Source organism: Herpailurus yagouaroundi, unplaced genomic scaffold (assembly GCF_014898765.1).
Source record: "Herpailurus yagouaroundi ecotype Mexico unplaced genomic scaffold, PumYag 159, whole genome shotgun sequence".
Taxonomy (NCBI): domain Eukaryota; kingdom Metazoa; phylum Chordata; class Mammalia; order Carnivora; family Felidae; genus Herpailurus; species Herpailurus yagouaroundi.
In genome coordinates this window covers 54,529,253-54,555,388 of record NW_024412400.1, presented here as the reverse complement: position 1 = coordinate 54,555,388, position 26,136 = coordinate 54,529,253, and the positions used below count along the sequence as shown (strand labels likewise).

Here is a 26,136-nt window from a genome sequence, read left to right as displayed (position 1 = left end):
ATTATGGAGTATTTTTTTTTTAATGTTTGTATTTGAGAGAGAGAGAGAGAGACAGAGAGACAGAGACAGAGAGTGAGCGGGAAGGGCAGAGAGAGAGAGAGGAAAACACAGAATCTGAAACAGGCTCCAGGCTCTGAGTTGTCAGTACAGAGCCTGACATGGGGCTTTTATTCACAAATCAGGAGATCATGACCTGAGGTGAAATCGGATGCTTAACCAATTGAGCCACCCAGGTTCCCCTTTTATGGAGAATTTAATACATATGCAGAAGCAAACAGAATAGTGTGATGAATCACTGTGTACTCATCACCCAGCCCTAACAACCAACCCATGACCAAGCTTACCCCAGGCATTGTCCATATCTACTTTCCTCCTTCTCCAATTATTTTGAAGCCAATTCAGATATCATATTTTATCTGTGAAATTTTCAATATACAGCTAAGAGAAGGACTCTTTTAACATAACCACAATACCATTATTATACCTTAAAAATAATAATTCCTTAATATTATCAAATATGCAAGAAGTGTTCAAATTTTCAGCTGTTTCCCACGTGTCACATTTTTAAAAGTTTGTTTTGAAATCAGGATCCAAAATGGTTTACATGTTGCAATTGGTTGACGTGTCTTTTTTTTTTTTTTTTAATTTTTTTTTTTTTCTTCAACATTTATTTATTTTTGGGACAGAGAGAGACAGAGCTTGAATGGGGGAGGGGCAGAGAGAGAGGGAGACACAGAATCGGAAACAGGCTCCAGGCTCTGAGCCATCAGCCCAGAGCCTGACGCGGGGCTCGAACTCACGGACCGCGAGATCGTGACCTGGCTGAAGTCGGACGCTTAACCGACTGCGCCACCCAGGCGCCCCAGTTGACGTGTCTTTTAAGTTTCCTAATATATAGGTTCCCCTTCCATCTCTGGTTTTACCCCTGCAGTTTATTTGCTGAAGGAACCAAATTGTTTGTCCAGCAGAGTTTACCACAGTCTGGACTTTATTGATTGTGTCCCTATGGTGTGGTTTGACATACTCCTCTATCTTCTGTATTTCCTGTAAATTAGTTATTGGATCTAGGTGATGTTATATATAAGTAGGTATTTCTGTTAATTAACCTGGGAACTAAAGCATTATTTATAGTGTTGTGTATATGACAAAAGATGCCTTGTGAGTTCTAATCAATTGATTTGGGGACATAATTATTTTATCCATATAGTGCATGGGGGGCTATTAGCTAATAGTATTGCTAAAATAAATTCTAGCCTTAATTTCAAAAATGCCCCAAGATGAGAATATATCTAGAAATAGGAGTTCTTCTTACATAATAAAAAGGAGTCATCCTAGAGATTAGAGGATTTTTACATGAGATAAAATGAGCAGTGGAGGTGTTTAAATGACTTATCTAATCCAAATTGTTTTTGTACTTACAATAATGTTTGTAAATAATCTTTCAAAATTTTAGAACTAGAACACTGTGTTTATTGTTTTTACTTTCTCAGTGATTATAAAACATTTGTATTGCATTTTTGCTAAATTGGGCCTATTCAGTGGTTTTTCTTAAAATACTTTCATACACTCATTCACTAGATATTTATTGAGTGATCCCTACTTGCCAGGCATTGGACTAGGCAATGGGAAATATAATTGTGATGAGAACAAATTTGGTCCCCCTTTTCATGGAACCTCCTAGTTGAAAATCTCTTTTTTCCCCCATAAATTCATCTCAAATTGATTTAAGGTAAGCAATGAAGAAAGAAGCTTATTTCTTTATGTGAAGTCAAGAAATGGACTGACTTGAGGAATTACTGAATTCAAAGGCTTAAATAACAAGATTTCATCATTTTTTTCTTCCTTGACTTTCTTTTTCTCTGTATTGGCTTTTTTTTTTTTTTTTTTTTTTACAAAACCTCTCCCTCTTTGGTGGCCTTGATATTTCTATAAACTTAAGATCCATCAAGAAGAGTGCTTTTTCTCCTTCCAGTAATTTCAACAGAAATCTCAGCCTTGGGTCTCATGTGTCAAGTCTAGGTTTAGAGTATTTAGTTGGGAGATGGAGGGGAGGATGAATCAACCCCATCTAAACCTCTTGGTTACTGAGAATAATGGAGAGAATGGTTCCCCAGAGGGAAACCAAGGCATATTTACCAGAAAAGAGCATTTGATTCTGGGAAGACAAAAACCAACATTTATCTGCTTTGGCTTATCCTTCGGCTGTTTAGCAACCCTACTGTACTAGTTATGTGTTGTTGCATAATAAATCACTCTAAAACATAGTGGCTTAAAACAACAACATTTGTTATTTCTCGGTTTCTGTGGGTCAGGAATCCAGGCATGGCTTTGCTAGGTTTTCTGGCTTAGAGTCTCTCACTAGGCTACAATCAAAGTGTTGGCCAGGGCTTTAGTCACATCTGAAGGCTCAACTAGGGGGGGGATTTGCTTCTAAGCTCATTGACATGGTTATTGGCAGGATTCTGTTTATCATGATCTGTTGAACTGAGAGACTCAGTTTCTTCTAGACTGTTGACTGGAGGCCACCTACAGTTCCTTGTATGTAGCGTCTCCAAAGGGCAGCTTACAACTTGGCCATTTGCTTTATCAGAACAAGCAAGTGAGAAGGGCCAGAGCAAGTGTGAGCAAGATGTAAGTCACAGTTTTGTTTTTTAAGTTTTTATTTATTTGAGAGAAACAGAGACAATCTGAGTGGGGGAGGGGCAGAGAAAGGGAAAGAGAGAATCCCAAGCAGGCTCTGAGCCAGCACAGAGCCCAATGCAGGGCTTGAACCCACGAAACTGTGAGATCATGACCTGAGCCGAAACCAAGAGTTGGATGCCCAACTGACTAAGCCATCTAGGCACCCCATAAGTCACAGTTTTTTATAACCTGAACTCAGAAGTAGCATCTCATCACTTTTACCATATTCTGTTCACTAGAAGCAAGCTCCTAGATCCTATCCATACACAAGTAGAGAGACTTCTACACTGATGTGAATAACAATAGGTAGAGATCACTGACCACCACCTTACCAGCTACCTACCAGATATACTTACACTTATTCATATACATATAATTCAGAAATGCACTACTAACTATTGCAGCTGTTCTGTATGCAATTGAAAACAAACCCATCCCTCCCTAAAAGAAGATAATTTAGACTCATCTACTTACTCCATTCAGTTCTAAATCTCTGGTCTAGAAAACTATAAATAAATGTGAGTTTTAATTATTCTCCTCCCTCTCCCCATATTCCTAACTTACACTAATGAAGGGAAAACAGAACAGCTGCAATGAAAACAGTTTGGAAAAGAGGAGAGAGAAAACAACACACCATGATTACCAGGTCCATAGCTAAAATCCAGCTGGCCAGGAATATACTGAGAACTCTTTTTCTTTGCAGTAGAGTTAGTTGCTTGGTTAATTTAGCAACTCTGGTATGCTCTTCTGGGAAGATCTCCTGCTTGGGAGAATTCCCTTTCTGAGGACTATACATTTTATTCACCCTTTAGTTTTATTGTAAGATGGGGTCACAGATTGTCACAGGGACTGAACAATCACATTTTTTGTTTGCCTGGTTTAGCGTTTTACAATTTCCTTAGAAGCTTAGTGGACTGTTGGTTGATTTGTGTTTCATTAATTCAGAAATCAGAGATTATGTTGAATCCTAATTGTTACATGTAGACCTTGACCTGGCAGTTGCTACCGGCAATGCTTCATTGCCTTACCTGTCTCCTTGGACCTCAACTTTTCTGTGTACAATAACCTAGAGTGAGGAGTTTTCTTCCTCTTCCCCTTGCCTTCAGACTGAATCTTAATGGATGATTCTTTCTGAAAGAGATAGTTGATGTCTCCGTTAGGAGGAAGTACCTAGAAGGGAGAAGGTACAGGTGGAGATGAAGCATTTCTCAAGGTTCAACTTTACTTTTCTCTCTCTGCTGACACTCAGTTTAGCATGGGGCACAGCTTTGGCTCCTAATAGTTGCTATAATTCAAGATTATTTGATTTTTAGTCACCTTATCTTTTGTAAAGGTAAGAGTTAACAATAGAGTGATTTTGAGGATTAAATGAGTTGATGTATGTAAAACAATAATAAATGGTAACTATTACTATGATTATATCTATGCATAGGATTAAATGAGTATTTTACAAATGTGGAAACAGAATTTTTGGATTTATGTCAATCGGAGGAGTCTAAATATTGTGGTCAGGTAGAAGTATTGGGTGACACAAGTATTAAGAAGTTAATCCTGGAGCTTCCCTGAATTGAACAGAGTAAATGGGTGCATTTTAAAATTCAGCACAGGACATTTCTGATGTGGGATTCACCATAGTTTTGAAATTATAACCGTAATTACTAGAATGTCTTTAGTTTTGTTATTATAGCTGGGATGTTTTATTCCTGTTTAAGTTCTAGTGTTCCAGATTCACAAAAAAGGAGTTCCCCCATGTGAAGCTTTAGGCAAACATGAATTTTCAGAAATCTGTTTGTAATTTGAATAATGGCAGAGGCCTATACAATTGTATTATTAAATATTGAATTTTCCTAAACTTGTATTAACAGCCAGTTTTTTTCACTACGTATCATATTGCTATAAAGAAACTAACATATAACTTCCTTTAAAAACATTCATTTCAGGGTACCTGTGTGGCTCAGTTGGTTAACTGTCTAAGTTTTGATCTCAGGGTCACGAGTTCAAGCCCTACATTGGGCTCCACACTGGTTGTAAAGCCTACTTAAAAAAAAAGTGGGGGAGGCGCCTGGGTGCCTCAGTTGGCTGAGCATCCGACTTCAGCTCAAGTCATGATCTCACAGCTCGTGAGTTTGAGCCCTGCGTCAGGCTCTGTGCTGACAGCTCAGAGCTTGGAGCCTGCTTCGCATTTTGTGTCTCCCTCGCTCTCTGCCCCTCCCCCACTCATGCCATGTCTCTCTCTGTCTCTCAAAATAAATAAACATTAAAAAAAAAAAACACTTTCATTTTCTCCATTAGCTTTAAAATGTTCCTAGGAGAGGTTGGTATTTTGGACCTTTAAAAAGGTCTCTGGGAGCCTAGGCTTATGATGGTGTCATAAGTTCACACTTGGAAAAAGAGACATACCTATGGTTCCACAGAGATCAATAATATATGTCTCTTTAATATAGTATTTAAAGGTAATTTTTAAAAAGACTCATCTGGACTCAAAAACAAGGGAAACATCTCTTAGGTCCAGAGATGGAACAAAAATGGAGAGTGTGACGTCTCCGATGTGCTTGACTCCTGGTCCAGAAGCAGGGAGGCAAAGGCAGTGAGTGGCTCTCACTCAGCAGAGTGGCTCTGCTGGCTAATGGAACTAAAAGTACTTGATGTGAGACAAGTGGGCTGATCTAGGTCTCTTTAAAATTAGAGCATGGGGATCTGTAAGGTAGTTGTAGTCTCCCCTTTGTGAAAGACCTAAAAAAGCCTTGGACTTAGAGAGACTCACAGAGTCACCACCTACAGTCATGGTCTGCTTAGTTCTAGGGGGCCTATTCTAGAGCCCTGGAGTTGAGCAGTATGCAACCTGCAGCACACATCTGTGGCTTTGCAGACACAACCCAGCCTTTTCATTGAAAGCACTCTTCACATTTTTGTTCCAAGTAAAAACTGGCTGATTCCTGAGACTGGTGTTACTTCTACAGCCTTTTCAAGTAGAAGTGCTTTTCTTCTTTCTGCCATGTATTAATGGGTTTGGAGATTAGGTGAGAGTCTTCCTTATCTGTCATTGCTGATTTCAGACCACAATAATTTCTTCCTCCCAAAACAACCCCAGCTCCTTTAAAGCACCTACCATCAGACTATTCTTCATTTTGCAGTCATTTCCCCCACTTATTCAAAAGTGAAGCAAACATATCAGTGTCTTTTTTTTTTTTTTACCATTAGTCTGGCATTACTCTTTTTATTAAGACTTTCAAAAAGTGTCTAAAAGATGAAAATTTATTTTAACATAACCATGGTAGCATTTCACATTTCTCCAGTTGTTTCCTAAATATATCTTTCTGTGATAATAGGTCCCACTTCTCCAATTATTTTCTAAATATATATTTAGATGGTTGGTTTGTTTACATCAGGAAACAAAGTTCCACATTGCATTTAGCTAATTTGTCTCTTCAGTCTGTTTAAATGTGAAGCAATTTCTCCTCGTTCTTATCTGTTTATTTAAGAAACCAGGTGGTTTGTTTTGCTAAAACTTTCACATTTACCTGTTTGCATCTCTATGGGATGATTCCATTTAACATGTTCATCTAGGCCCAGTATTTCTTGTAGACTGGTTATTAGATTGAGAACCTTGATAAGTATGAAGAACACTTTGTAAGTAATGCTGTGGACTTCCTATTGCATCACATCAAGAGACACACATGTCTATTTATCTCTCTTTTAGTGATGTTAGGATGAATCAGTGTCTCCAGGTGTTGTGAGTCTGATTCATCTATCATGAAGAAAAAGCCTGAAAAGCCCATTGGGCTTTTACTTTAATATTTTTAGTAGCCATTGATAATACTGGTCTAAAACTGTGTTTCATTGGGATTTGCAAAATGATAGTCTTGTAATTCTATCATTCCTTCTGCATTTGTTAGTAAAGTTCTCCCATAAGACATTTGCCTTTTCAACCATTTGGTTACCCTGAGTTGAGACAGTTCTGAAGTATTTTCTGTATTTACCATTCTTCAGATAATGAGTTGATTTCCCAATGAATCTTGTTATTGTTATTATTGTTGTTGTTGTATCTTGTTATTGTTATTGTTTGTTGATGTTATCATTATAAACTTGCAGATTTTAACATTTTTGTTGTGTTTCAATCTGTTGCAGTCATTATTCTATTTAATGTTCAAATGGTCTCATCTTTGACCAATTGGCTCCTATGTTCTTTTGAGATGACTTCAATAACTTGCTTGTATTTCTGATAAGATATTATAGGCTTCTCATATATTTCCTGTCCCAGACTTGGAATCAACAATTTTTACAAGAAGGACTTGCTCCTTTTGGGAGGGAAATGTTATCTAGAGACCATAATCCTGGTGTGTGCTGGGTGTGCTCCTTGCTGCTGGTTTGATAATTACTTCTAGATAATATGTGTTTGTTTTGTTTGTTTGCTTGTTTGTCTGTTTGTTTAGTAATCTCTACATTCAGCATGGGGCTCAAACCCTGGGATCAATTGTTGCATGCTCTTCCAAGGGAACCATCCAGGAGCCCCAAAGTGTATTGTTTTTGACAGATAAAAATACAGCATGAGTATATACTGAAGTTTCAAATTCAAATTTAAGATTATAGAGTTTTACTCTTAATTTCTTACTTATAGCTCTTTTGTAAGAAAATTTTGGTTTCTAAAGACATTAGTGGTACTGTGTGTGTGTGTGTGTGTGTGTGTGTGTGTGTGTGTGTTATTTCATAATTTTGTTTATTTATCTTTGTGATAGAATTCTAAAAGTAAGATTTCTGGGTCAAGGAATATATGTATATGTAATGTTGCTATCTCCATCGTGGTTATAGCAGTTTTACTAGTTTGGTGAGTATGGGAGTTGACCAGATAATAAAAATACAATATGCCTTATAGGTAGAAGTGCTTTAAAGAAGTAGTTAAAAGAAGTTTGACTTTATCTTTCTTTTTTTCCATACCCATTCATTCTTCATTAATACTGTAATTGTCATATTATATTTAGAAAGATGATAATATTTTGAGGGGAATTTAAAGAAATGCTAACTTATAGGTACAATTAATCTCTTTTTCTCTATTTTTACCTCTTGCTACAGTGTCTTCCCCATTCTGGTATTGACAAAAGATTAGATAAATTTAACTTGCTCAACATTTTTCTTCATTTGCTGCAGATTGTCCCATTAATATCAAGGTTGTTAGCAGATACTGCCAAGTGTTAAAATCCTTGCAAACTTTGTTCTGTTACTGACTTTGTAACAGTTTGACTATTATAGGTGAAATCTTTGTTAGTTGGTGCTTAGCTTTCTTATACATTATCTCTGTGTTTTTACATGTGGAAATACTTGTGCCCCTCTGTGAAGCTTGACTGTGCAGTTGGTTTCTTTACTAATACCTCCTACTCCATTTTGACTTTTTAAAATTATTGTATCTCTTTTTTTTAGAACTTAAATTTTAAAGTAAAACCTAGCCCTAAGAAGATATTTTTCTGTTTGGGGCAGAAATCGTACAGTCTCTTTCCAACTTCTATGCATATATATATAGCTATATCTCAATGTTATAGCATTTTTCACCTTATTTCTCCCTTGCTAGACCGTTCAAATTGGCTTTCAGGTTAGAAATATACTTATTTCTACTTATTTCTAGGACATTTTCTGTGTATTTCTTTTGTTGGTTGATTTTTTAACATTTATTTATTTATTTTGAGAGAGTGTGTGCATGCATGCATGCATGCCCAAGGAAGGGAGGAGTAGAGAGAGGGGGGAGAGAGAGAATCCCAAAAAGGCTCCACACTGTCAGCACAGAACCAAATGCAGGGCTCCATCTCATGACCTAAACCACAAGATCATTACCTGAGCCGAAATCAAGTCAGATGCTTAAACTACTCAGGTGCCCCTGAATTTTTTTATGCTTCAAAATCTTACTAATTTACCTGGTTAAAATTTTGATGTATTTTAATGTTGTTTGTTGGTATTTCATTTTTCCTTGTTTAGGTTCGTAACGTTCTTAATGATGCAGTGGATTTACTGGAATTCCGTGATAGAGTCATTAAAGCATCTTTGAACTATGCACACTTAGTTGTTTCAACATCTCTTCAATGTTATGTGTTCTCGTAAGCATCTTGCATTTCTTAAAAATCCAGAGTTTTGTCTGTGATGAGGTATTTATTTTCAAGCTTTCACATCAACATGGGTTGGTTTAAACTTAATTTGCTTAAAACCTCACTTATTCCAGGGCCGCCTGGGTGGCGCAGTCGGTTAAGCGTCCGACTTCAGCCAGGTCACGATCTCGCGGTCCGTGAGTTCGAGCCCCGCGTCGGGCTCTGGGCTGATGGCTCAGAGCCTGGAGCCTGTTTCTGATTCTGTGTCTCCCTCTCTCTCTGCCCTTCCCCCGTTCATGCTCTGTCTCTCTCTGTCCCAAAAAAATAAATAAACGTTAAAAAAAAAATTAAAAACAAAACAAAAAAAAAATCTCACTTACTCCAAACTGAACTCCCAACCAAGAAATGGTTTAAAAATGAGCTATGAGCACTAAAAATAGACCTAATAAAGTTTGTGCATCAGTTAATAATCATTTTTATAATAGAAAATACCTTCTCTGAGATAGTGTTTACTCTTACTTTACTCACAGTTCTAAGGAATTTAGTACAACAACTATAACTTCATAGCCCAGAGGAGCAGCTGATAAATGGTAGGAAAAAGACCCACCTAACCACTGGAAGAGAAGGGACAGTTAGTGGCCTGACAATAGGCTGAAACATGTTCAATAGGGATACAAAGAAGTATTCAAGCTTAATATCATAGCCCAAAGTAATCATGGATATTCATAATGATAATCCAGAGTTGTCCAGAAATGATGGAAGAAAATATATTCAATCTACCTGTATTTGAAAATGGAGAATAATTCAGTACATCCAAGAAACTTGTGCGTAAAACAAATATACATGGTATTTTTTAAAGTGTAACTCAATATGTGCTGAAAAGTGTCGAACTGGCTTTCTGGAAATGAACAAACAAACCCAATTTGCAGTGTTTACCTACTTCTATAATGTAAATACTTCTACCATGGCCAGTTTAAGCTACCATTATGATGTCACTGAAGGCCGAATTGAAAAGAGATGCATAGTAGCAAACCGTTATATAGAATTGCCACCATATGGACACAACAGATGTATATAACCTCAAGTGCATAGATAATAGTAAAATGTAATAAAATAATCTGGAAGGAATAAGTTTGGATTATTATTATCTTTGTTTTTGAATATAATAAGTATAAGTTTATATAATTGAATTTTAAATAATAGTTTTTTTTTTTAAGTTTATTTATTTTGAGAGAGACAGAGAGCACCAGTGGGAGAGGGGCAGAGAGAGAGGGAGAAAATCCCAAGCAGGCTCCACACTGTCAGCACAAAACCTGGTGTGGGGCTCGACCCCATGAAGTGTGAGATCATGACTTAAGCCGAAATCAAGAGTCAGAAGCTTAACTGATTGAGCCACCCAGGTGCCCCAATAATAGCTTTTAATACTTGGCTTACAAACTTCCTGAAAATACACCACTTGGTACAAGCTGGCTCTAGCATGCCACCAGCTGACTTCTCAACTATCCAGAAAACTAATGTAACCACTCTGATACTTTCAAGAATTGTGAATAGTTAGGGACTGTTTTTTACATTTTGTGCTTCTATTTGTAACATTATGTGGTTATAATCATTGAATATAAAATTGAAGATAGGGACTACATGTGTCTTAGTCACATCTATACACCTAGTGTTCAACATGTAGTAGGTACTTAGTAGATAAATGTTTTTGGATAAATTAATGAATCAAAAAACATGAAGGGTAGTAGTGTCTTGAATTCCTAAGCCCAGTAATGTGCAAGACAAAGGTATACAGTTTTATTAACAATAAAAATTGGTATAATTAATTATTAAAAATTCTCCCTCACTATACATAAGTCTACTACTAATCAGAATGTACAACTTAGGACAGCAGCCAACCCTGGAAGAATTAAATGGGAGAAGCAGAGAAGAGAGGGGATAAAGAAATAAGCAGCTCAATTTAAGGGAAATATTTTTCTTACATGAAAGTGAACAACAGTATGACTTTGGGAAAAGTCAAGAAAGATACCTAGTTAAACAGTTGATATACAGGGAAGGGATTATCGGATGTGAAGAAATTTCACAATCACTTAGCGCACATAGTAATGTGAATAATTAATTTTCATGGGGTTGAGTCAAATAGAGAAGATCTCTTCAGTTTAGGGTTCGTTTGAAGACAGTAGGTCTCTTAACCACCCCATGTGAGGGGTTTATTCTGCTAGTTTATTGGCAATGACAGAATGTTTGAATCTGGAGGATTAGTATCATGTGTTACTTGCATCAGAGGTGGCTTTTTAAAATATTTACTGAAAGTTTAGCAGCTGTTATTTAATTTTTTTGTCTCCTTACTTTTTTTTGTCACCCTAATCTTCATATACCAGTTAATATATGACAGAATATAAGATTGCTTTTATTCTTTTATAAGTTAGTCTTGCCTCCCCTCTCTTGTCAAGACATTTATTAAGGCACAAAATATTTCTGAAAGTGAAATACCAGGGAGCAGTAGTGGGAATGAGATAGTGCTGAGACTGATCGTCACCAAAATATATTTCACTAAATTGTAAAACCTACTAGTGTTTTAGATAACAAAAACTATCTTTTATTGAGCTCTATTATACTGTCTTTTTTGGTCATGGTCTAATTTACCCTGTGTGTTGAGTATGACCGTTCCCATTTTCCAAGATGAAGAAACTGAAATACACAGAGAGTATTTAAGTAACTCACTCTAGGTCAGATTACTTCTTTCCTAAAGGAAGAGCTAGGGTTTGAGTCCAAGTTCTTACTAACTGTTGCCCTTTTTTAGTAATAAAAATATAATTTTTAAAACAAACATGTAAGCAGTATAGTGGTTTATATGAAAAGAAGTTCCAGAAAAAGGAACATGATATATAAGTATTCTTTGTTAAATTTTCATTTGAAGTTTCATATCATTGTATAGAAAATACTCTTGCTCTATTTGACAGTGTGGTTTAAGGAGCTTATGTTTCTGTGGCAGATATATATATATATATATATATATATATATATATATATATATATATACCTATCTCCATTGTCATAACTCTCAGATATTTTGCAAGGGGACATTAAAAAAATCCACAATCACTATTCTTATCAAAGAATGAAGGTTAGTTTTAATGACTATGTACATGAAGCATGCTATGATATTTTTTCTAATGTACAAAAGCACATATTTTTATCATACCTGTGACCCCAGGCCTAGTTATTATTAATAGTTTATTCATTGTTTTGTTTTGCTCATGCCTTTACTTATTGAAATAGGTATCAGACTCTTTGCATTAGCCAATATTAATTTCCCACCAGTGCGCCCACTTACTGCAGCCTTTCCTTTCCCCCATTTTCTGGATCTGAATATGAGACTTAATCTGATTTAAAGAATTGGTTCCATGAAAGTAATTGAGAGGAAGTCAGAATATATAGGAATGATAAAATATTTTAAACTGTGCAACTTTGATAATTTGGGGTGAGTCTTTCAGTTTGTAAATGTTCTCTCCCCCTTTCCTATCTTTGAATCCCTATTATAAAAACTAAAGGAATTGTTTGTTTATTTACTTATCAATTTATTCAATAAGTATGATCATTGCCTACATTTATATAGTATTTTACAGTTTACAGAATGCTTCACAAAAATCTTCATTTAGCCCAACAATGACACTGGGAGACCTACAGGAAAAATATTCATGTTCATAATGTTAATTGTTATTATAATGTCTCTTTGTTCACTATCTAGTATATAACAGGCAGTTAGCTAGACACTTTGAGTCGTCATTATCTCAATTTACAAATAAGGAAATTGATGCTTAGGAGGTTGACTTTATTAAGATCATATGGACAATAGGTGGTGAAACCGGATTGCAATCCTGATCTGTCTAGGCAAAAATTCATCCTTTCCTCACTGTGCCATGCCGCTACTATATCAGATAAGAAACATAAAATGACTTGCCCAAACCACATAGCTAATAAATGACAGAACTTGCACTTACAATTCCTCAATTCACATATTGTGATGCCTAGAGTAAACATTTATTGAGTGTTTACTACTGAGTACTTACTACTTACACAGAATTTGGTTTCTAGTCAGAGATACAGACATGTAAGTGAATGATTTCAGAACAATGTGCCAAGTGCTGTAATAGAAATATATACAGTTACTGTGAAACTGAAGACACTATTTAAAATGAATACATATTTATTTATTAAAAAGCATTTGGTATTTTAAATGTTAATAAGTGTCCTTTTTATTTGTCTTTTAGTACGAAGAACTGGAATACACCTCTTATATTTGATCTAAAAGAAGGAACTGTTAGTTTAATTCTGCAGGCAGAAAGGTAATTTGTTTATCTTGTTTGACAATTGAATTTGGGGTTGAAATATTTCAGATTGCAGTAAAACACTGTATAAAGCATGTCATTTACAGAATGGTATATTAGTCATTTGGAGTCAGTCTGTTTCTATTTATTTTATTTTATTTTATTTTATTTTATTTTATTTTATTTTTTAACCTTTATTTATTTTTGAGACAGAGAGAGACAGAGCATGAACAGGGGAGGGGCAGAGAGAGAGGGAGACACAGAATCTGAAACAGGCTGCAGGTTCTGAGCGGTCAGCACAGAGCCCGACGTGGGGCTTGAACTCACGGACCATGAGATCATGACCTGAGCTGAAGTCGGACGTTTAACCAACCAAGCCACCCAGGCGCCCCTGTTTCTATTTATTTTAAAGAAGAAAAAGTAAGAGAATAAGCTGTTAGGTCAGTGGTTCTGAAACTTTTTGCTCTCAGAATTTCTCTACATTCTGAAAAAATTCTTGAGGGTTATATATAGGTTTTATATATATATATATACAAATTTATATATATATATATATATATATATATACAAATTTATATATATATATATTAGCATTTACTACACTAAAATTTTTAATTGAGAAATTTAAAAGGTGTTCATTTTTTGGAACACCTTTTGTTTTTTTAAAAAACAACGTTTAAAAAAAAAAGGTTTTAAAAAAACCTTTTGTTTTTTTAAGTTTATTTATTTATTTTGAGAGAGCGAGAACAGAGTGAGGGCAGAGAGAGATAAGAGAGAATCCCAAGCAGGCTCCGCACTGCCAGTGCAGACCCAACACGGGACTCAAACTCACAAACAGTGATACCATGACCTGAGCCAAAATCAAGTCAGATGCTTAGCTGACTGAGCTATCCAGGTGCCCCTTTGTTCTTGTTTTTGGTTTTAAATATTGGTTGAAACACATTGATTTTATGAGCCACTACTAGGCTGTGACCTCAAGTTTCAAAAATAATATTCTTTACCCACACTTTCAGTGTATACAGGACTATAGAACACCGGGCCAAGAAACTAGAGTAAGGTTGAAATAGCTATGGCTCAGGAACCCACACTTTTTCATGAAAACTGTCATCAATCAAGTACAGTGATATCCTACTGAACCATCGGTTTTAGAAAGCTACAATCCAATGAAACCTGGAATAAAGTTTGAAAATAGAATCAACAATTACCTAATATAGCTACCCGTGAAATCTTTGCACTAAAACCGTGTACTTTATTCCTTATTCCTTTACTCACCACCTAGGCAGTCTCTTAATAGTGTTGCTCTCAGGTTTTCTAGCCCACGGCCTTTTATAAATAGCAAACCAGAAGGGGAATGCTCGTGGGCTGTTAGAGGCTGGCACAAGGACAAGAAGAAAAGTGACTGCCTGGCAAGCAGCATAGAGAAAACTAAAAGCACAGAACTGTATAGCTGAATAGCTTCATTATTCTGATGCATGAACAGATTCTCCTGTATACCAAAGCTATCAGTTAAACAGTTACTGAAGAGTATGGTCATCATATTGATGACCTTGAGTGATCAAGAAAATTGTGTCAAATTTTGTACCATCTGTTTAATGAAATTGAAATATATTTCTTTATTTAGTTATATCATAAACTTTTAATATGAAAAAGACGTCTTTGCCACTTAAAAAGGTAAGATTTCAGCTATCTAAAACACCATATTTCTGAAATTATTTTTATTCAAATAGTTCCAAATTTATTCATTTACACATTACTTATAAGTGTATTTATTGAATATGCTCTTAGTAAAGGCATTTGTTAATGGCATAATTAGGCAGTTAAAGAATAATTTCCTTACCACCTATTGGCTTGTCTTATTTCTGTACTGAGAAAACTTTGCTCCTTGAAAACTGTTTACTCACAAGGAGGTTAAAAACTTATAGTGTCTTTTTCAGGATAGAAAAAGGTTTTAGTATTGAAACAAAGAAAGAATTTATACTAATATGATGTATCATTTGTCAACATTAGCAAATATTGTTTTCATACACTAATGGGTAAGGGCCAAAGCCTTCAATCAAATAAACTACATACCAGTACTCAAGTATTAATTTAATTAAAATGTATATATTTGTTCCATGGCAAGAAAGAACAATGAGCAATTCCTGGATCAAGAAATAGTTCTGAATCAAGGATATTAAATTTTTGAACTTAAGATCTTAAGAAGTAATACTGTGTTCAGCATTGAGGAAATAGGCATTCCAATATAGCAATGGTATGATTGTAAATTATTACAGCCTTTCAAAGGGCAGTTTAACAATAAAGATTAAAATTTTCTAAGTAGGAGTGCCTGGGTGGCTCAGTCAGTTGAGCGTCTGACTTGATTTTGGTCATGAGCTCAGGTCATGATCTCATGGTTTGTGGGTTCAAGCCTCGTGTAGGGCTCTGGACTGACATATGGAGCTTGCTTGGGATTCTCTTTCTCTGTCTCTCTCTCTCTTTGCCCCTTCCCCATTCACGTGTGCGCTCTCTCTCTCTCTCTCTCTCAAAATAAAACATTTTATAAAAAAATAAATAAAATTGTTTAAGTATATGCCCTTTCATCCAATTATTACATTTCTAGAAGTTACACTAAGGAAATAAGGTAGACATACAGAGATGTGTATACACTAGGCATTCTTTAAAACAGTGAATAATTTAGGGGCGCCTGGGTGACTCAGTCGGTTAGGCATTGAACTACGGCTTAGGTCATGATCTCATGGTTCGTGAGTTCAAGCCCTGGGTAGGACTCTGTGCAGACAGCACAGAGCCTGGGGCCTGCTTCGAGTTCTATGTTTCCCTGTCTGTCAGCCCCTCCCCTGCTCACACTCTGTCTCTTGTGAAAATAAACATTACAAAATAAAAACAAAAAAATACAGTGAATAATTTGAAATAAAATAAATGTCTATCAGGACTGAGTTAATAGAGGTGCCTTGGTGGTTCAGTTGGTTAAACGCCCAACTCTTGATTTCTGCTCAGGTCATGATCTCATGGTTTGTGAGATCAAGCCCTACATCAGGCAGACAGCATGGAGCCTGCCTAAGATTCTCTTTCTCCCTCTCTCAGCCCCTCCCTTGCCCTCTCTCTCTTTCTTAAAATACATGAATAAACATTTAAAAATTTTTAAAAAGCAATGACAATAAAATGAAATTATAATACACCCATACTTTGCCATAAGTTATCTCTTTAGAGATAGAATTGCAAGAGATCTTTTGCTTTCTCTTTGTTGTTTGAATTGTTTTTTGCAATGTTCATAAATTTTCAAAGGAAAAAATTTTGATTTAGATTTTTCCAAAGAATACACTATTCTCTCATATAAAAATGAAAATAGAGTAAGCTTCTATTTGAGAATGTATTTTTATTCTTTTTTTTTTAGACATTTTCTTCTTGTAGATGGTGGTGGTATCTATTTATATTCTTATGAAGGCCGGTTCATTTCTTCTCCAAAATTTCCTGGAATGAGAACAGATATTCTGAATGCACAGACTGTATCTCTGAGTAATGATACCATAGCAATAAAAGACAAAGCTGATGAAAAAAGTAAGTGTATTTCTATAATTTTCCATGTCACATTTCCATGAAATTTGTTAACACTGTAAAATTTCCTTTCTTTTATTTTCTCATCTATTAATATATTCACTTTATATGAAAGAATTATGAACTTCCTATTTGTCCTAAGCATAAATTAATTAAAGAACTAAAGTTGACATATTATACCCAATTGATAGAACAGATAAGTACTGTCACAACATCAAAGCTTATTGGTAAGTAATAAATCTTTATGTATTTAGTAGCTGTTGGTAGAGAGTTTGAGTTCATGATTGTGAGTCCTAAAAATGTCTTGTTACTTTTTAAGTTTTGTGATCTTTTAAAATGTTCCTTTTCCTCCATTTGGTAACAGTAAATACAGTAAATATTGTGTTTCATTGTGCTATGTATTTTGCTTATATGTATGTATATTTTTATAAATATTTTTATATTTATATATTTTTTGAATTAATTAAATAGAATAAAGTTATGAATTTAAAATTTTCATCTAAAAATATAGATTGCATTAGTATTTAGAAAAAAATATAAATATGTCTGATGTTTTGGAATTCCATAGTACAGTGACACGATGTTTTTAGGGCATTGCTCTATCTCAATGACATTTATCCAACAGATACTGAGTACTTGCTATGTCCAGGTATTTTTCTAGAAGTTGAAGATACAACAGTGAATAAGGCACACAAATAAACATACAAATTATAATAAGTAGTCAGCTAATGATATGTGCTGTGAAGAAAATGCAAGGTGATGGAATAGAGCATGCTGGAGGTGAGGTAGGGGAATGACTATAGGACAAGCAAGTGCAAAGGTTCCGAGGTGGGGATGATTGGCATGTAAAAGGAACTGCTAGAAGTCCATGGGACTAGGTCAACATGAGCTAGGCAGAGAGTGGGAGGAGAGGACAGAAAGATAGATAAGCAGGAACCAGATCATATAAAGACTTGGCCATGGTAGGGATGTTGGATGAGAGAAAGAGAAGAGGCACACATTTTTGTCCTGGATGAATGAGATGGAAGATGGGGAAGGAGGAAGTTTACAGGAGGTCCACAAACCGAATTCTATTTTGGTCATGGTAAGTTTGAATGCTTCTCAGACATTCAAGCAGGAATGGAGGGTAAACAGTAGGTTAGACAAGCCTAGGACTCAGGAGAGAGTTGGGGACTAGAGATACAAATTTGGGAGTCACTGGTATACAGATGCTGCCATGGCACTGAAAGAAATCATCCAAGAAGTAAGTACAGGCAGAGAAAGGACCAAAGACTGAGCACATCAATACTTAGAGATGGATGAGAGGAAGCAGAGCCAGTGAGGTAAGAGTGAGAGTGAGTTATTCCCAAAGCCTAGTGGAAAAAACATTAAATAATTGTTTTTCTCTCTTGGTACATATTGCCAAATGTTGTTTATCACTGTGACATGTTACAAAAAAAATCTGACGTGATGGTTAATTTTGTTAGTTCATGCTGTGGAAACCTTAATTCAGGAGCTAAGAAACTCCGGCTTTTTAATTTTCAGTACTTTGATATCCCATCCCGTCTCATACTGGTAGAAATATAATTCTCCTAAGCAGAGTTTGTGTCTTCATGCCTTAGACCTTCTGTGAGAGAGGACATTTGGTGATTGTTTTATTTTTGAAGGACTTCCTTTCTGGCTAAAAAAGAGAATCAAGTAAGATAGTATCTAGATAGCAGACACATTTACGATGACTGAGTAATTGTTAATAACTTGGAGGTCAGATTTTTTTCTCAATAAACTTAAATTTGAAAATCCCAGTGATCATTATGAGTTGTCTGTACTTTTCTTGTTCAACACTGCATATTTTAGACAGAAGGTGTAATAAGGAACTTATATTTACAACTGAATATACCTTATTCTGAATATTTATTTATTTATTCATTTTATTTATTTATTTAGAGGAGAGAAAGCACGAGCAGCATGAGCAGGGGAGGGGCAGAGAGAGAGAGGGGAGAGAGAGAATCCCAAGTAGGCTCCATGATGTCAGTGCAGAGCTCACACTCACCAACTGTGAGATCATGACCTGAGCTGAAATCAAGAGTCTGAGACTTCACCAACTGAGCCACCCAGACATCCCTATTCTGAATTTTTCTACATTTAATTCATATCTGAAACATATTTCATTACTCTTTAATACTTTGATAATTCATAGCACTTTAGAGCTAGAAAGAATCGTCAACATTTTCAGAAATATGGATTATCTGCCAATAAATTATCTGTTTTACTTACATAAATTTTGATTGTTGAAGAAGATAATCATGCAATTCTGTTTGGCTGTAAACAGAAAATCAAAAAGACCAAAATAAAATTATTATTGTAAACTGATATAAAATGAGTAGGAAAATATTTTCCTTATGTTTCTTTTAAAAGAAGCTAGTATCCATTGATGGTTAAATAGAAGTATGTGCTAATAATAGAAGGCACAAGTGAAGTACCTAGAATCTTTAACCTATGAAATTTTCCTTCAAGGGGGGCCGTTCACATACGAAAACAGTGCTTCCTTCCTAATTTGGGAGCTCCTTTCTAAGCAGGATTCTTGGACCAAGTACAGTATTCTACCACTTTGGGTGATTGATTAAGTAGTGGAGATACTACTGCTTTTGACTTCCTTCTCCTCAAACACTTGCACAGATAGGCTATGATATTAGTCTGGATGACTCTTTGAAACAAATGTCTGGATAAGGGGAGAGTAGAAGTTAGAGAGCAGTTACTTATGTTTAGGAGCAACTCTTTCAGCCCCCAATTCCTTAGTTGTTCTATCTACCAGTTTCTGCTACATACTAACACTAAAATACAGGTCCAGCCTCCCTTAGATCAGGGCCACCTACAGTTGTGGAAAGAAGTATGCAAGTCCATCCATCTCTTTGTAATGTGTGCAGTCATCAAAGGATGGAATGCTTTTATTTTTAAGAAGTTACTAGTTTGTCTAGCTATGAAAAGAAAATGGGTTTAGCCAAGCCCAAAGCATTTTTTTGTTGGAAGCCAAAATGTAAAAATTTTTGTTGCCGTGCTTAATTAAAAATTCCGTTATGGTATTTTTCTTTTTAACTTTTCTGAGCAAAATTGGCAATTTTAAAACATAACTTATTGTTACAAAATTATTTCCTCTGTGAATATAGCCAGTGACCTCAAACTCAACATTCCTAAGATTTACTAACAGCTAATAATATACTAGAAGTGTGACCTCTGGAATTTACCTATCATGTCATACATATTTTGGCATTTTTATGATCTGTATAACTTGTTCAATTCTTTGGCTGACTACTCATGCCACTGTCGTTTCATGCCATTTCTGTCTGTTCATTTTTGTAAACTTTTTGCATGTTTAATCATATAAAATTACTCCATTGGGGATGAATCTTGGATTGGAGTAATTTGGAGATCACTTAAAGAGAATCACCAAAACACTCCCAACAATCTTCCCCTCACCACCTGAAAATCTTTTTAAAAGAGAAAAGAACACTTTTCTTTGTACCACTGTCATGTTTGAGATTAGAAGAAGCCTTTAGTGAAACAAAGGAGGGGGCAGAGGCAGAATTTGCTCTTGGCTGCTTCAATGCAATATCTCCTGTAATTTTTACAACTTGACCTACTTCAAGTTGTAAAGCTGAGGTTGGAAATAGAGAACTTTGAATTATCATTATTTATATAATGATTGATGTCATGAAAGTAGATGAAATCAGGGAAAATATGTGCTGTGAAAAGGTGACTTAAAACAAAAGCTTAGAAGAAAGGGTCACCAGATAAGGAGGAGTTAGCAAAAGAGAATGAGGGGTGGTCCAAAATAGGCGAGGGTCAGGAGAAAACATATGTAGCCTGCTGCTGGGAGGTAAAGACTAAAAGTAGACTCTTGAAAACTGAAAATAGACTCTTTGATTGGGAAACATAGGGGTCATTGGTGATCCATGCAAGAGCCTTTGAATCATGTAGTAAGGTAGAACAGCAAATTGTAATAAGTTGAACAGTGGATAGGGGCTGTAAAAGCTGAAATGCCTATTGTTTCAAGAAGTCTAGCATTAAGAGAGGCAAGGAATTAACAGATTACTCAAGAGTAGGGAAGATTTTTTTTTTTTTTTTGAATGAAGGTAACTTTGAAGTGTTTGTAGTACTCAAAATGAATCAGGCAAAAAGGTGCAGGTAAAGGTCCAGGAGAAAATGGGGATGGTTGATAGAGTAATATCTTAGAGAAAGCTGGGCAGGTAGAATGACAATGTATAGGTGAAGAATGTGGTAGAGGTAGAGGAGTATGGGTACCAAATACCCATTCACCTGAAATCAGAGCATGTGAAGTAAGGACCAGGGCTAAGTAGCTTTGGAGATAATTGGAGGGAAATTGAGCTGTTACAGGTTACCAAAGGTTTCATTTTTATATAGCGGAATTTTAAAATTTACATGATCTCATTGAATATTTCATGGTTTCCAAACAAATGTTTTGTCTGTCTTAAAACCAACTCTTGATAATCTATGGAAAATATTTAATTTCAAAATATCTGCTCCATTTCAATAGGGGAGTTATTTCCCTCAGCTATCAGTTAGGAAGAGAAATCATTGTTAACAGCCGTCAAAAAGAAAAATTAGAATTAATGCTATAATAATGGTGATCCAATTAAAAAGTAATTATTTTATGGACTGCATCTTATTTGCATGTATTCTTTTTCCTAATGTAACTCTAAAAATCAATGGGCTTGCTGGGGATATGGAAAAGATAGTTCTGGAACCTTCCCTCAGGAGTTCAGAGAAATTCTCAGACTGAAAGCTAGCTGAGCTCTCAAATTAAGTGTTTCTGACAAATGTGGTTTCTTTAAGAGATTTCTCCAACGCTGGATGCAAAGATTTAGGGGAGGGGCCACGGCTGGCTCTATTGATAGAGCACACAACTCTTGATCTCGCCCGTGTTAGGCATAGAGACTACTTTAAAAAATAAAAACAAAATTCTGATCGAAACCAAACATTCTGGTACTGTGGAACTTTGAATTGAATATTCTGTGGTAAGGCCATGAATTTTAATTTGTAAAATAATATTGATCACTTACAGAGATTCTCGATTGTTGGTAGTCCATCTGTTTTTTACCCCAATGGAGTATACTGCAATTAAATTGTGATGTTAAGGGAAGAGTCCTCAACAAGATTGCCTTGACTTCAGATGTCAGCTGCAAGTCTTGGCGCATCCCCAGACCACCTTTACTTCTAACCAATTGGCTGCGTATACAAAGGCTCCCATGACTCTCTCAGCTTCAATAATTTGTTAGAATGACTCAACTCAGGAAGTTTCTATGATTACAGTTTTGTTATAAAAGATACACATAGTGAGATGTCTAGGAGCTTCTATGCCCTCTTTTCATGAAATTAAAGTGGTCACCCTCCCAGCACATCCATATATTCACCAACCAGGAAGCTTCAGTGAACTTTGGTGTCCAGAGTTTTTTTGTTTTGTTTTTATTACATGACTAATTAGGCACAATTACAAAAATCGCTGGCCATGTGATTGAACTCAGTCTTCATTCCAGAGGTCAGGGTTAGGGGGAGAGCTGAACATCCCAATCCCCTAATCATGTGCTTGGTCTTTCTGGTCACCAGCCCCTATCCTGAAGCTATCTTAGGGGCCCACTGAAAGTCACCTCATTAGTGTAACAGTGACACTCCCATCATTCAGGAAATTCCAAGGGTTTTGTGTCCATTAACTCGGGACAAAAACCAAACAAATTATTTCTTACACCACAGGCCACTCCTGGTCTTTGACCATAGATCCCTTATAGCAAAAGGATCATTCTCAAAAATAGTATTTGTATGAATATGCCTAAAATTTAGAGGAGTCGGTGTGGACTAGGGATAGGAGGCATTTATTTATTTATTTATTTGTTTATTTATTTATTTATTCATTTATTTTATTTAATTTATGTTTATTTATTTATTTTGAGAGAGAGAGAGAGAGAGAGAGAGAACACAAGTGCAGAAAAGGAAGAGAGGGAGAGAGAATCCCAAGCAGGCTCTGCACCATTAGTGCAAAGCCCAACACAGGGCTCGAACACACAAACAGTGAGATCATAACCTGAGCCAAAGTTGGATACTTAACCAACTGAGCCAGTCAGGGGCCTTGGGATAGGAGGCTTTTAACTCAGATATTTCCAATACATTTGTCCATCAATATCAATATTACAATCTTACCAACAATGACAGTGCTATACTGTATTGAAAATGAGTGAAAAGACACTGGTACTTTACCAGAGTCACTCTAGTCACTAATAATTAGTCCAATCCATCATCACATTATATAACTAAAATGTCTGGGGCGCCTGGGTGGCGCAGTCGGTTAAGCGTCCGACTTCAACCAGGTCACGATCTCGCGGTCCGTGAGTTCGAGCCCCGCATCGGGCTCTGGGCTGATGGCTCAGAGCCTGGAGCCTGTTTCTGATTCTGTGTCTCCCTCTCTCTCTGCCCCTCCCCCGTTCATGCTCTGTCTCTCTCTGTCCCAAAAATAAATAAACGTTGAAAAAAAAAATTAAAAAAAAAAATAAAATGTCTTCCAAGGCAAAGCTACTCAGGTATATAGAATTACATTCAGTCTTGTCAGGTTGCAATAGCAGGTGGGGTCTCAGCAATATATAGCTTCACTTTTTCTTTTTTCTTTATTCAAGTATAATTAACATATACTGTTATATTAGTTTCAAGTATACAATATAATGACTCAGTAATTCAATTCATTAGCCAGTGCTCATCATGATAAGCGTACCCTTAAGCCTCTTCACCTATTTCACCCATCCCCCTACCCACTTCCCCTCTGGCAACCACCAGTTTGTTCTTTATATTTGAGTGTTTTTTTGTTTATCTCTTTTTTTCTTTGTTTTTTAAATTACATATGAATGAAATCATGTGGTATTTGTCCTTCTCTGACTGACTTATTTCACTTAGCATTATATACTCTTGATCCATCCATGTTGTTGTAAATGTCAAGATTTTATTTTTTTTAATGGTTGAGTAACATTCCATTATAGATCTGTGTATCTATCTATCTATCTATCTATCTATCTATCTACCTATCTATCTATCTTCATCTCACATCTTTTTTATCCATTCATCTATGGGTGAACACTTGGGTTGCTTCCATATCCTGACTATTATAAATAAGGCTGCAGTGAACACAGGGATGCATATATCTTTTTAAATTAGTGTTTATGAAAACATAAACACTTTGGGTAAATACCCAGTACTGGAATTACTGGATCATATGGTAATTATATTTTTAATTTTTTGAGGAACTTCCATACTGTTTTCCGTAGAGGCTGCACCAGTTGGTATTCCCACCAACAGTGCATGAAGAGTCCTTTTTCTCCATACCCTCACCAGCACTTGTTGTTTCACGTGCATGTGTGTGTGTGTGTGTGTGTGTGTGTGTGTGTGTGTGTGTAGCCATTTTGAAAGGTATAAGATGATATCTTGTTTTGATTTGCATTTCCCTGATGATTAGTGATGTTAAGCATCTTTCATTTGTCCATTGGCCATCTGTATGTCTTCTTTAGAAAAATGTCTGGTCATTTCCTCTGCCCATTTTTAAATGAATTATCTTGGGGGGGGTGTTAAGTTGTATAAATTCTTTATGTATTTTGAAAATTAACCCCTTATTGGATACAGAATTTGCAAATATCTTCTATTCATTCATTAGGTTGTCTCTTTGTTTTGTTGGTGGTTTCCTTCATCGTGCAAAAGCTTTTTATTTTGTTGGAGTCTCAATAGTATAATTTTGCTTTTGTTTCTCTTGCCAGAGGAGACATATCTAGAAAAATGTTTCTATGAATGATGTCAAAGAAATTACTGTGTATGTTTTCTTCTAGGAATTTAATGGTTTCAGGTCTCACATTTAGGTCTTTAACCCATTTTGGGTGTATTTTTGTGCATGATGTAAGAAAGTGGTTTCATTCTTTTGCATGTAGCTAGTGTCCAGTTTTCCCAACACTATTTATTAAAGAGACTATTTTTCCCATTGTACATTCTTGCCTCGTTTGTTATATATTAATTAACCATAAAAGTATAGGCTTGTTTCTGAACTCTGTTGATCCATTGATCTCTGTGTCTGTTTTTGTGCCAGTACCATATTGTTTTGATTGCTACAGCTTTGTAGTATATCTTCAAATCTGGGATTGTGATACCTCCAGTTTTTTGTTTTTTTTTTCTTTTTCCAGATTGTTTTGACTATTTGGGGGTATTTTGTGGTTTCATACACATTTTAGGATTTTTTGTTCTAGTTCTGTTGAAAATGCTATTGGTATTTTGATAGAGATTGCATTAGATCTGTATATTGCTTTGGGTAGAATGGACAGTTTAACAATATTTGTTCTTCCAAACAATGAGTGGGGAATATCTTTCTTCAATTTCTTTCATTAATGTTTTATAGTTTTCAGAGTACAGGTCTTTCACCTCCTTGCATAAGTTTATTCCTAGTATTTTACTATTTTTGATTCAAATGTAAGTGGGACTGCTATCTTAATTTCTCTCTCTGCTACTCCATTATTAGTGTATAGAAATACAACAGAGTCCTGCATATTTTTGTATCCTGCAGCTTTCCTGAATTCATTTATCAGTTCTACTAGTTTTTTGGTGAAGTCTTTAGGGTTTTCTATATATAGAATCATGTCATTTACAAATAGTGAAAGTTTTACTTCTTCCTTACCAATATGGATGCCTTTTGTTTATTTTTCTTATCTGTTGCTGCAGCTAGGACTTTCAGTACTATGTTGAATAAAACTGGTGAGAGTGGACATCCTTGCCTTCTTCCTGATCCTCGAAGGAAAGATTCCAAATTCATTCATTCTACAAGGCTAGAATTACCCTGATACCAAAAACAGATAAAGACACTACAAAAAATAAAAGTATAGAACCTTGATGAAAGAAATTGAAGGTGACATAAATAAATGGAAAGATATTTTCTCTTGTGTTTTTTGGAATAGTTATAGAAGAATAGGTATTAACTCTTCTTAAATGTTTGGTAGAATTCACCTGTGAAGCCATCTGGTCCTGGACTTTTGTTTTTTGGGAGCTTTTTGACTTTTGATTCAAGTTCATGGCTATTAATCAGTCTGTTCAAGTTTTCTATGTTTTTCCTGCTTCTGTTTGGAAAAGTTATTTGTTTCTAGGAATTTACTCATTTCTTCTAGGTTGTCTAATTTTTGGCATATAATTTTTAATAATATCCTCTGATAATCCTTTGTCTTTTGGTAGTGTAAGTTGTTATTTCTCTTTTCATTTCTGATCTGATTTCATTTGTTGATCTTATCAAAGAACCACCTCCTGGTTTCAATGATCTGTTCTATTGTGTTTTTTAGTGTCTATGATATATATATATATATATATATATATATATATATATATATATATGTATATACACATATATGTATATATACACACATATATATATAGATATATATATCTATATATATAGATATATATATAGACAGAGAGAGAGAGACTGCTTAATGGGTATAGAG

The 26,136-nt window shown here is 35.5% G+C and overlaps 1 protein-coding gene across 4 annotated transcripts in view; it reads left to right on the top strand.

Moving 5' to 3' along the window:
- The window catches only part of IFT80 (intraflagellar transport 80), a 136,524-nt gene that overhangs the window by 83,096 nt on the left and 27,292 nt on the right, over positions 1-26,136 (top strand). For all 4 annotated transcript variants that reach the window (XM_040480623.1, XM_040480621.1, XM_040480620.1 and 1 more), the window contains 3 exons: positions 8,647-8,765; positions 13,025-13,099; positions 16,473-16,636. In XM_040480623.1, the coding sequence (XP_040336557.1) occupies positions 8,647-8,765; positions 13,025-13,099; positions 16,473-16,636 (358 nt within the window). The remainder of the gene's footprint in view (positions 1-8,646; positions 8,766-13,024; positions 13,100-16,472; positions 16,637-26,136) is intronic.